This window comes from Macrotis lagotis, chromosome 5, assembly GCF_037893015.1.
Source record: "Macrotis lagotis isolate mMagLag1 chromosome 5, bilby.v1.9.chrom.fasta, whole genome shotgun sequence".
Taxonomy (NCBI): domain Eukaryota; kingdom Metazoa; phylum Chordata; class Mammalia; order Peramelemorphia; family Peramelidae; genus Macrotis; species Macrotis lagotis.
Window position 1 is genome coordinate 174,821,208 of NC_133662.1, and position 12,295 is coordinate 174,833,502.

General features: G+C 37.1%; 2 protein-coding genes across 6 annotated transcripts in view; one reads left to right on the forward strand and one right to left on the reverse strand.

Moving 5' to 3' along the window:
- The window catches only part of SERAC1 (serine active site containing 1), a 96,793-nt gene extending 91,455 nt beyond the window's left edge, over window positions 1-5,338 (reverse strand). The window contains exon 1 of one of the 2 annotated variants that reach the window (XM_074187924.1): window positions 5,253-5,338. The gene's annotated coding sequence lies outside the window, so the exon portion shown is untranslated. The remainder of the gene's footprint in view (window positions 1-5,252) is intronic. The other variant, XM_074187925.1, reaches the window with a different exon arrangement.
- On the forward strand, window positions 5,035-11,362 carry GTF2H5 (general transcription factor IIH subunit 5). Of its 4 annotated transcripts, none has more exons than XM_074187927.1 (3): window positions 5,035-5,488; window positions 6,138-6,238; window positions 10,866-11,362. In XM_074187927.1, exons 2-3 carry the CDS (start codon window positions 6,204-6,206, stop codon window positions 11,044-11,046), a joined length of 216 nt encoding a protein of 71 aa, XP_074044028.1. In that variant the 5' UTR covers window positions 5,035-5,488; window positions 6,138-6,203; the 3' UTR covers window positions 11,047-11,362. The 4 variants fall into 4 exon arrangements, with proteins under 4 accessions (XP_074044028.1, XP_074044030.1, XP_074044029.1 ...); XM_074187929.1 differs by lacking the exon at window positions 5,035-5,488 and adding an exon at window positions 5,504-5,578; XM_074187928.1 differs by lacking the exon at window positions 5,035-5,488 and adding an exon at window positions 5,544-5,612.
- Window positions 11,363-12,295: the final 933 nt, after the last annotated feature.

Consider the following 12,295-nt stretch of genomic DNA (forward strand, 5'->3'; position numbering starts at 1 on the left):
CAGAATCATCTTCAGCTCTCCAGTCAAACTGCCAAAACTCATCCCTTCTATCTCAACCTCACCCCTGTCCTTACTTCTCACCTCCCACCCCAGGCCAAGGCCCCTATCACCTCTCACCTAAGTTGTTATTCCTACTTCAAGTGGATCCCTGATACAATCTCTCTTCCAAAGAACCACCAAACTGATTTTCTAAAGGACAGGTATGACAATGTCTTACAATAGTTACTTATCACTTCAAGAATCAAATCTCAACTCCTGTGTCTGGCATTCACAACCTTCTGCACTCCTCACTGTTCTGCATATTTGTGTTTGGTTTTTCATCTTCATATCCCATCTGTGGAAGGCAAATTAAGTAGTCATTCATCTATGCTTTGTAGGAGTTCCTCTTCCCCTCCACTTCTTAGTTCTCAGTCTACTCAAATGCTATCTTAACCAAGAAGCCTTTTCTGATTCTCCCAGCTGGTAGAAACTTCCTTCCAAATAATATGTATATATTCATATAGAGAGAGAGAGATAGGTCTCTCCCCACCACTAAAAATATACCTTTCTTGAGGGTTTATCTCTCAGATAAGAGATACCCTCAGAGACAAAGAGGGAGAAACAGGAGACAAGAGAAACAGAAACTGCCAGAAGGGGCAAAGATAGACAGTGAGGTGTCATTAAGCACATATTAGGGACTAAATTTTAGGAAATGACTGACTGAGGATGATGATGTTTGTCCTTTTTTTTTTTTAAAGTTTTTGCCAGGCAATGGGGTTAAGTGGCTTGCCCAAGGCCACACAGGTAATTATTAAGTGCCTGAGGTCGGATTTGAACTCAAGTACTCCTGACTCCAGGGATGATGCACTATCCATTGCAACACCTAACTGCAGCTTGTCCTTCATTCTTGAAGATCATGACATCAGATGATGATTCCTAGAGGAGCACATGAATTAGCTTTGAGTAAGGGGTGCTGTATGAGGCCACCGGTATCACTCATCAGGATCCAGTGTCCAAATACAAATCAAGGTGGCCTCACCCAAGAGACTTGTCCAAGGTCACATGGCTACTCTCAAGGGTCTGAGACCATATTTGAACTCAGGTATTTCTGACATCAGGGCCGCTCTATCCATCATATCACCTAACTGGTCCACAGTCATTAGCAAATGACTGACTGCTTGGGGGCGGCTAGGTGGCAGTGGATAAAGCACCAGCCCTGGAGTCAGAAGGACCTGAGTTCAAATCCAGACTCAGACACTTAATAATTACTAGCTGTGTGGCCTTGGGCAAGCCACTTAACCCCATTGCCTTGAAAAAACTAAAAAAAAAATGACTGGTTAAATGATTTGCCCAGGATGTCAGTTTAAGTAATTTTAGCAAAGTCATTTAACAAGATGTAGATGACTCATGGTCATTGTGCTTTCTGCTTCATTGTGGTGTGAATCAGAAGGGGATCTTCTTCCATAAAACCCCTCCAACTGCATTAGATAACTGACGACCTTGGATCTAGACTGAGAAAGACAGAAAAGAGAAGAGTGACAGGAAAAGATGTTGAGAAAAGAGAGACAGGGAGAGAAGAAACAAAAAAACAGAAGGAGGAAAGACAGATAAGAGATATAGATATAGATTATACATATATATATAGACAAGACATATATATAGACAAGATATATAGAGAGATAAGATATATAGAGAGACAAGATATATAGACAAGATATATATAGAGAGACAATATATACAGAGAGACAAGTTATATATAGAGAGACAATATATACAGAGAGACAAGTTATATACGGAGAGACAAGATATATATAGAGAGAGACAAGATATATATAGATACAAGATATATATAGAGACAAGATATATAGAGACAAGATATATATAGAGAGAGAGATACAAGATATATAGAGAGACAAGATATATAGAGAATATATATAGAGAGACAAGTTATATATAGAGACAAGTTATAGAGAGAGACAAGATATATAGAGAGACAAGATATATATAGAGACAAGATACATATAGAGACAAGTTATATATAGAGAGACAAGATATATGGAGAGACAAGATATATATATAGAGACAATATAGAGAGAGAGACAAGATATAGAGAGAGATACAAGATATATAGACAAGATATATATAGAGAGACAAGATATATAGAGACAATATATAGAGAGAGACAAGTTATATATAGAGACAAGTTATAGAGAGAGACAAGATATATAGAGATACAAGATATATATAGAGACAAGATACATATAGAGACAAGTTATATATAGAGAGACAAGATATATGGAGAGACAAGATATATATAGAGAGACAAGATATATAGAGAGACAAGATATATATGGAGAGACAAGATATATATAGAGAGACAATATATATAGAGAGATACAAGATATATATAGAGACAAGATATATAGAGAGACAAGATATATAGAGAGATACAAGATATATAGAGAGACAAGATATATAGAGACAATATATAGAGAGACAAGTTATATATAGAGACAAGTTATAGAGAGAGACAAGATATATAGAGATACAAGATATATATAGAGACAAGATACATATAGAGACAAGCTATATAGAGAGACAAGATATATAGAGAGATACAAGATATATAGAGAGATACAAGATATATATAGAGAGACAAGTTGTATATAGAGAAAAGATATATATGGAGAGACAAGATATGTATATAGAGACAATATATAGAGACAAGATATATATAGAGAGAGATACAAGATATATATAGAGACAAGACATATAGAGAGACAAGATATATATAGAGAGAGATACAAGATATATAGAGAGACAAGATATATAGAGACAATATATATAGAGAGACAAGTTATATATAGAGACAAGTTATAGAGAGAGACAAGATATATAGAGATACAAGATATATAGAGAGACAAGATACATATAGAGACAAGTTATATGTAGAGAGACAAGATATATGGAGAGACAAGATATATATAGAGAGACAAGATATACAGAGAGACAAGATATATATGGAGAGACAAGATATATATATAGAGACAATATATAGAGACAAGATATATATAGAGATACAAGATATATATATAGAGACAAGATATATAGAGAGACAAGATATAGAGAGATACAAGATATATAGAGAGACAAGATATATAGAGACAATATATATAGAGAGACAAGTTATATATAGAGACAAGTTATAGAGAGAGACAAGATATATAGAGATACAAGATATATAGAGAGACAAGATACATATAGAGACAAGTTATATGTAGAGAGACAAGATATATGGAGAGACAAGATATATATAGAGAGATAAGATATACAGAGAGACAAGATATATATAGAGAGACAATAAATAGAGACAAGATATATATAGAGATACAAGATATATATAGAGACAAGATATATAGAGACAAGATATATAGAGAGACATGATATATATAGAGAGAGAGATACAAGATATATAGAGACAAGATATAGAGAGACAATATATATAGAGAGATAAGTTATATATAGAGACAAGTTATAGAGATATAAGATATATATAGAGACAAGATACATATAGAGACAAGTTATATATGGAGAGACAAGATATATATAGAGAGACAAGATATATATGGAGAGACAAGATATATATATAGAGAGACAATAGATAGAGACAAGATATATATAGAGATACAAGATATATATAGAGACAAGATATATAGAGACAAGATATATATAGAGAGAGATACAAGATATAGAGAGACAAGATATATATATATAGAGAGATACAAGATATATAGAGAGACAAGATATATAGAGACAATATATATAGAGAGACAAGTTATATATAGAGACAAGTTATAGAGAGAGACAAGATATATAGAGATACAAGATATATATAGAGACAAGATACATATAGAGACAAGTTATATATAGAGAGACAAGATATATGGAGAGACAAGATATATATAGAGAGACAAGATATATAGAGAGACAAGATATATATATACAAGATATATAGAGAGATACAAGATATATATAGAGAAGATATATATATATAGACAATATATAGAGAGACAAGTTATATATAGAGAAAAGATATATATGGAGCGACAAGATATATATATAGAGAGACAGACAAGATATGTATAGAGAGACAAGATATATATAGATACAAGATATAGAGAGACAAGATATATAGAGACAAGTTATATATAGACAAGTTATATATAGAGACAAGATATATATAGAGACAAGATATATATAGAGAGACAATATATATAGAGACAAAAATATATAGAGACAAGTTATATAGAGAGACAAGATATATATAGAGAGACAATATATATAGAGACAAAAAATATATAGAGACAAGTTATATAGAGAGACAATTTATATAGAGACAAGATATATATAGAGACAAGATATATATAGAGAGATACAAGGTATATAGAGAGACAAAGTATATAGAGAGACAAGATATATAGAGATACAAGATCTAGAGAGAGAGACAAGGTATATATAGAGATACAAGGTATATATAGAGAGACAAGGTATGTATATAGACAAGATATATAGAGATACAAGATATAGAGACAAGGTATATATAGAGAGACAAGATATATAGAGAGATATAAGATATATATAGAGACAAGGTATATATAGAGAGACAAGGTATATATATAGACAAGATATATAGAGAGATACAAGATATATATAGAGAGAGACAAGGTATATATAGAGAGACAATATATATATATATATAGAGAGAGAGAGAGAGAGAGAGAGAGAGGTCGAAGGGAAGGAGAGGCAGAGTCAGAAACGACAGGAAACAGAAAGAGGCAGAGAACCGGGAGAGGAAGAGAAGCCAGGAGAGCCCCGAGAGCAGGAGCAGGGTCGGAGGTAAATGTGGGGGAGGGGGCCGAACGGCAGGCGGACAAGCGCGGCGACGGAGGACACCGGCGCAGGCCGGGCTAGGGAGGGCGCGCGGGGGCGACGGGAAGCGGAGGGGAGTCGGCGCAGGCGCAGCCGGACGCAAACACAGACACGAGGAGGCCGCCGCGGCGCGGGCCACGCCCCCGCCGCCGCGGGCAGGCGGACAGGGCAGCGCAGGGCAGGGCAGCGCAGGGCAGGACAGGGCAGGGCAGCGCAGGGCAGCGCAGGCCGGGCCAGCCTCAGGCACCAGGCAGGCGGCGCGCCCCATCCTGCTCCCACGTAACCGGCTCCGAGCCTCCCCGGGCGCCCGGCCCGTCCCCCTTCCCTCCACCCGGTGGGCCTACCTGCCGGCGGCTCCGAGATGGGCCCCGCCCCGAGTCGGAGGGGACCTTGAGGGGGGGGGGGAGGCGGGGAAGGGGCCACCCCCAATCTACGCCAAGGGCCCGGGCGCCCTCCGCCGGCGGCGCGGGCACGTGACCCCGCCCCCTTCCGGGTGACCGCTCCGACGCGGTGACCTGCGGCGCAGGCGCAGTCCGCTGCCATTTCGGCGGAACCGCTGCTGCAGCCTCGCGGGCCGGAGGTACCTCTCTGGGGTCAAGGGTGAGGGCTAGAATGGGTGGGCGGGGCAGCTTCCGGGCCGGAAGGCGAAAGACCCTGAAAGCTCTGCTCGGTGTGGGACCCTGGGCCCGCGGGTGTGGGAGCTAGTGAGAGCCTTACGGACGACCCCTCCTCCCCCGGCCCGTATCGTGCCTCCCTTTACCCCGGCTTTACACCTCCTCCTCCTGGGCTTGGGACCCCACGCTCCGGACCCACCATACATCCTGGATTCCCCGCGTTGGTGGAGATGGCCGAGGGCCAACATCCCCTGGGTCGGATGGAGCCCTGGATCCTTCACCCCTCCCCCAATTGGCCTAATGCTTCTTTCTTTTCCTGTTCAAACTATGAGTTTGCTCTTTACTAGACTACGAGTATTTAGATATTTTGTTGTGAGTTTTCCAGATATTTAATGTGTGCGATTTGGTGAACAGTTATACTTGGCGATAGGTTAATGGTGACAACTTACTTTTTCTTTGTAAATCTGCTTTATCATCTTTAAACCCGGAAGATTAAAAAGAACTTTTTGTGGATTTTAAGCATGAATGCCATCACTTTCATTATCCTTTATGTTTCTTGTGTGCTCTCTTATCAAGATCTTTTGGTGAAATGTTAACATTGATTTTTTTTTTAAGTTTTAGATCACTTCATCCCTTTTGTCGCTGGCATTGACAGTATTTGGCCCTCCTCACTTGAAGAAAATGGTGAATGTCTTGAAAGGAGTGCTTATAGAATGGTTTGTAGTTTGGATAATTTTCACTTCTGAATGTTACTTTTCTCCTTTGCTATAGCAGTATTCCTATCTAGTCTCCTCATTTATAAAATTAGATGGTCTGACTCAAGTAATAATCATGGATAGTTCCTACTCTGAGATTTTTATGATTCCAAGTTCCACTTCATCAGTGAAGCTTTCCCTGACCATTCCAGGCCTTTTTTTGGTCTTCCATTTCGTGAACCATTTTTGAACTTATCCTGTAATTTGGTACTTAGAACCATACACTTTTAGAAAAAGTAGGATAAGGGCGGCTAGGTGGAGCAGTGGATAGAGAGCACTGGCCCTGGAGTCAGGAGTACCTGGGTTCAAATCCGGTCTCAGACACTTAATTACCTAACCGTGTGGCCTTGGGCAAGCCACTTAATCCCATTGCCCTGTAAAAACAAAAAAAAAATAGCATTACTAGTGGATACTTTAACTTCCAGCTAAAAAGTCAAAATAGAATACAAATAGTAGCCTCATGATTTTGTAATGTTAACTCATAAAGACAAATGAAAGATCTTTTAAAATACAATTATATGATTTTTTTTAACTTAGGCTAATTATACTTCTCTTTAGAGCCTTTTGTAAATTTATGTTGAGTAATTGACTTTTCTGTATTTATTATTCAGCAAGTCAGAATTCACATTAAATATAGCAGTGTTGAAGGAAGAGAGTTCCACAATCAATTTGATGCATTTACAAGATGGTGAGAGTTTCTGAAGAGTATAGACCCTTCCCTTCTCTCTCTCTCTCTCTCTCTCTCTCTCTCTCTCTCTCTCTCTCTCTCTCTCTCTCTCTCTCTCTCTCTCTCTCTCTTTTTAAGGTTTTTGCAAGGCAAATGGGGTTAATTGGCTTGCCCAAGGCCACACAACTAGGTAATTAAGTGTCTGAGGCCTGATTTGAACTCTGGTACTCCTGACTCCAGGACCTGTGCTCTATCCACTGCACCACCTAGTCACCCACTTTTAGTCTCTTTTTAAAGAAGTGTTTCCTGAGTTGATGATAAACAGCTGTTAAACAGCACTGGGAATTTTTCAGGACTAGATTGTTTTTGTGGTGTCATTAACCTAGAACACCTCAGTCACAGATATTTCAATCTCTTCCCTGTAAATGGGAGTAGTAGTTGTTCCAATCATATCTGACTCTTTCTGACCTCATTTTGAATTTTCTTGGCAAAGATACTGGAGTGGTTTGCAATTTCCTTCTCTAGTTCTTTATAGATGAGAAAACTGAGGCAAACAGAGTTAAGTGATTTGCTCAGGTTCACATAGCTAGTAAGTGTGTAAGATGAATCTTCAGGCACTCTATCCATTGTGTAATCTAGTTACTTTTAATTAGAAGATGTTTTAAATGCTAATGAATATGCTTCAAGAAGATATCATAAAAGTTCCAAACAAAAGCTCATCACATACTTAAATTCATCATGTGAATTTAAACAGAGTTTTAAGTTTTAAAATATTCTATTCTTTCAACAATCTTTTAAGGCAAGTATTTCAGCTACTATCCATCCTCATTTTACAAAAGAAGAAACATGTCCAAGTTTCCAAGTAAGCGTTATAGATAGGATTTGAACCTACATAATTTTGATTACAAATTTAATAGTCTTTCAGTTATACCATCCTTGAAACTTTTAAAAAGGGGTATGAGTTGTACAGGCTTAACATATTGATACAATTATCTTGATTATGAGAATAGGTAGAAAAACTTTATTTCCCAGAATTAAAAAACTATTCAATTCAAAGTATTAGAGTAATTTTTTGAAGTGAAGAGTAGAAATACTACTTGGTACTGCTCAAATAAATTTTCACTGGTTACAAATTACCTGTGGAATAAAATAGATAATTTTTACATTCCAGGCCCTCCATAACTAGATTTTTAGCCTAGCTTTTTAGTCTTTTTTTTTTTCCTCACACTATACTGCTTCACAAAGTTTATATTCTGCCCATGTTGGAGTGGTCATATCTGAGCTTTGTTTGCTCTAAATAACTTGTTAGATACTCACTTCTAAAACCTGGAGTGAACTTTATTCCACAAATTAAAACCCCTCTTTTCAAAGCAAAGATGAGGGGTCATCACATTCTGCATCCATAATTTCTTCTTCCCAATACTAGATAGCTCTCTTCACAGATTTCTCATCCCCCTTTGATCTCTCCTGTATACTTCTGAATATCTCTGTTCTAACATATGTATCCTTTCCAAAGACACACTGGAGAACCGGGAGTGTTATTTTTTTTAAGTGCTTAAGGCTAGATTTGAACTTAGGTCCTCCTGACTCCAGGGCTAGTGCTTTATCCACCTTGCTGCCCCTTGAATTTATTATTGAGGCTAAACTGAAATAATATCTGTGAAAACACTTTTTAATAATTAAAAAAATACAGTGTATATGTAATGTTATTGGGAGCTACTAATTATACTGGTTTACATTTCAATATTTTGTATTCTCATGATTCTTCAACCCTATGCTTAGCTTTTAATCATAGATTTAAAACTATGGATTTCCATTCCCTTAAGATTCTGAGAAACAAACTACCTCATTCTGTGATGCAAAGTTCCCCTGAGGCTTTGTAAGTTCTCAGTGCCTTTTTCAGAAAACATTTTGAGAACTGGAAAAATAAAATATAGGAGTGGCAGAGCCCTAAGCATAGACTTTTCTTCTGTTCCTAATCTAGAATCTTATTTGAATTCTTATTTCCTACTATCTCTCCAGTATCCAAAAATTCTTTTTTTCCCTTTATATCCCTTCTATAATGATAAAGGCAGAAATAGTTTTTGACTCAAATGTTTCTCTAATTAAGTTAGAACAAATAAAAGAAATAATACTAAATAAGCTTGAAACAACCTCACTACCGTTTTCTTCCCTACAAAATCATCTAGCAACTACCCTGTTGAACCTGTTTCCTTAAACTCCATATTATTTCTACTTTGGGTATTAGAAATACAATTCTCTATCAATTTTCAAGTCTCAGTTTGTTGAGTTTGCTTTTGTAAATGATATAACTTAACTCACCTGGTTTTGTTATTTATGAATTGTATATTGTGCTCAGTACCAGCATTGAACCAGAGACTTCCCTTACTGTTTTAAGAAAATTTGAATACCAGTTCCAGCACCTTTTATTCAGACTTACTTGTATTTAGCAATGGATTTTTACCCCAGCTTACTCTTGTCAGAATTAAGCAATTTCTGAAACCAAAAAGTGGAAAATCTAAGCAACAGTGTTTCAAATAAAACTACATATATTTTTATAATTTATACCATTTGTGGCCTTTTAATACAATTAAAAGTATCATTGCTTTAAATGAAATGTTTAGTGCATAGTATTATCTAGTTAAATAGTAAAATAGACTAGTGAACTTTTCCCTGTCCTGAGAGATCTTATAGAAAGAAAACCTCAGGGGCGGCTAGGTGGCGTAGTGGATAAAGCACCGGCCTTGGAGTCAGGAGTACCTGGGTTCAAATCCGGTCTCAGACACTTAATTACCTAGCTGTGTGGCCTTGGGCAAGCCACTTAACCCCGTTTGCCTTGCAAAAACCTAAAAAAAAAAACCCTCTTAGGAGGATGCTTTTCCAGCTTTTAGTTTCTATGTGAATTCCAAATAAAATGAACTATATGCAAATAGTTTAGCCCTAACAATGCTGGAATACAGAAAATGGGGGTTCAAATTTACCAAATATGTGACCCTCAACCTCTGGGATTTATCTCCTTAGTAATTTGCTGAGCTTTGCCTTGATGTTATTGGAGGTTCCTCTCAGCTAAAAAAAATCCCTTGGGGTGGCTAGGTGGCCTAGTGGATAAAGCACCGACCTTGGAGTCAGGAGTACCTGGGTTCAAATCCGGTCTCAGACACTTAATAATTACCTAGCTGTGTGGCCTTGGGCAAGCCACTTAACCCTATTTGCCTTGCAAAAAAAAAACCTTAAAAAAAATCCCTAATCCTAACTGGTTTATTCAGAATGTGAGTTTCCTAGTAGACCATCAAAGTTAGATGATAAAAGTAGAAGGTGATGTTTCCTTCTTTGTCTTTGCTAGATGGTGAGGATGCATAGTTTCTGGCACCTAATAAATGATTACTGAATGTTTCAATTCCAAGTACTCATGTTGACTTAGCTAGAATTTTGAGTAAAGTCTCAGGTTCAATTTCTAGAATTAAGCTTCCACCATTTATAAGGGTTAATGACTTTTTCTTCAATCTTCTTTGACCATTGTTGCTTAGAATATGCCAAGTTTCTAGATTTCCTTCAGTATTTGTGAGTGAAGATTAACAGTTATGAAGCTCTTAAGGGTTCAGAATTAATTGTTCCTTAGTTGATTTTTTAAAATGTGCTATTTAAGTTATTCTTCCAATTTTTAAAAATTGTTTTGTCTAAAAAAATGAAGATTATTTTGACTCCAATAACTTCACAGTTTTAAACCTCTACGACTTGTTAGTGACCTATGCATTTTTAAATGTTTACCTGTAAAAAGTTGAGTCTGACTCTTGAATTTGCAAATTTGTAATATTTTGAGGGGAGAATTAAAAAAATAAAAATAATTGCTTGCCTAAAACTTAAAATCTAGCCTATATAAAATGACCATGGTATCTTTTGGTAATGTGTTTATCTCTACAGTGATCCTGCTATGAAGCAGTTTTTGCTATACTTGGATGAGTCCAATGCCCTAGGGAAGAAATTCATCATACAAGACATAGATGACACTCATGTCTTCGTGCTGGCAGAACTGGTTAACTTTCTCCAGGAGCGAGTGGGAGAGTTAATGGACCAGAACTCTTTTCCTATTACACAGAAATGAAAAGACTAGAAAATGGAACTTGACCTATTCTCAGAAAATCTGAAATTGTAAAACCACAAACAAAAAAATCCCAAGATTTTTCATCTTGCATTTTTTGAGACTGATTACATGGATGAGGGTTTAAATAACTGGTTATTGTACAAATGCATATCCTCAGATTAAATGTTCCTAAATTGTTGGCTTTCTGTTTAATCCATAGATAGCATGAATAAACACTTGGACTTCCTTATGATATTAATTTTGTGGATTAACAATAGAAATTTAAACATTTCTGTTTATACCAAAATATAAAAATAAAGAGGGGAAACTATTATAATGCTTTTGAATTATTCATCTGACCCAAATGTTTATTTTTGCCTACTTGTGTTATAAAACATTTCGGGAACATTTTTTTAAACCTATAAATGAAAGGATCGATAGAAGACCATGGAGAAGGAAATCAATGTTGAAGTTTATTTCTCCCTCACTGCTTATAAGTCTTATGATTGCTGGGGTTACCCAGATAAGGAGAGTTTATGCGGCGTACCAGGCAAGCATCCTTCAGTCTGGCCTGTAGACCATATAAGGCTGGGAAAACCATTTGGTCTGGTACTGCCATGGCAACCACAGGCAGATTCAAACTTCAATAAATCTAGGAGCTTTTTAGGCTTAGAATTTTTAAGCTGATAATTAACTGCCTGAACTTAGGAGCTTTGAAGCCAAAAGGTCACAACAAATAATCTCCTGATAGGAGCAAAAGCATCATGGAAACAAATACTTGATTTGGGCTCTGTAAATATTAAGTTCATGTAGTAGAAATAATGACTTTGATAGAGCTTTTATGAGATTACCTGTAAGCTCCAAACAAAACCAGCTCCATGAAGTATATCTCTCTTAAGCAGAAGCATAATAGGCTTTAGTTTTTGTTTTTTGCTTTTTTTTTTTTGAAAGGCAAATGGGGTTAAGTGGTTTGCCCAAGGCCACACAGCTAGGTAATTATTAAGTGTCTGAGACCGGATTTGAACCTAGGTACTCCTGACTCCAAGGCCGGTGCTTTATCCACTACACCACCTAGCCGCCCCCCATAATAGGCTTTATAAACACAGCTAGGTAATTATTAGGTGTCTGAGACCGGATTTGAACCTAGGTACTCCTGACTCCAAGGCCGGTGCTTTATCCACTACACCACCTAGCCGCCCCCCATAATAGGCTTTATAAAAGAGTAAATAGCCATTTTATTTCTTTCTGAACTCATAGCCCTAAAAATTAT

Coding starts and splice junctions, on each gene's coding strand:
- GTF2H5 (XM_074187927.1), top strand. CDS start 6,204: ATGGTGAATGTCTTGAAAGGAGTGCTTATAGAATG. Junction 6,239..10,865: donor AAAGGAGTGCTTATAGAATG/GTTTGTAGTTTG, acceptor TTATCTCTACAG/TGATCCTGCTATGAAGCAGT.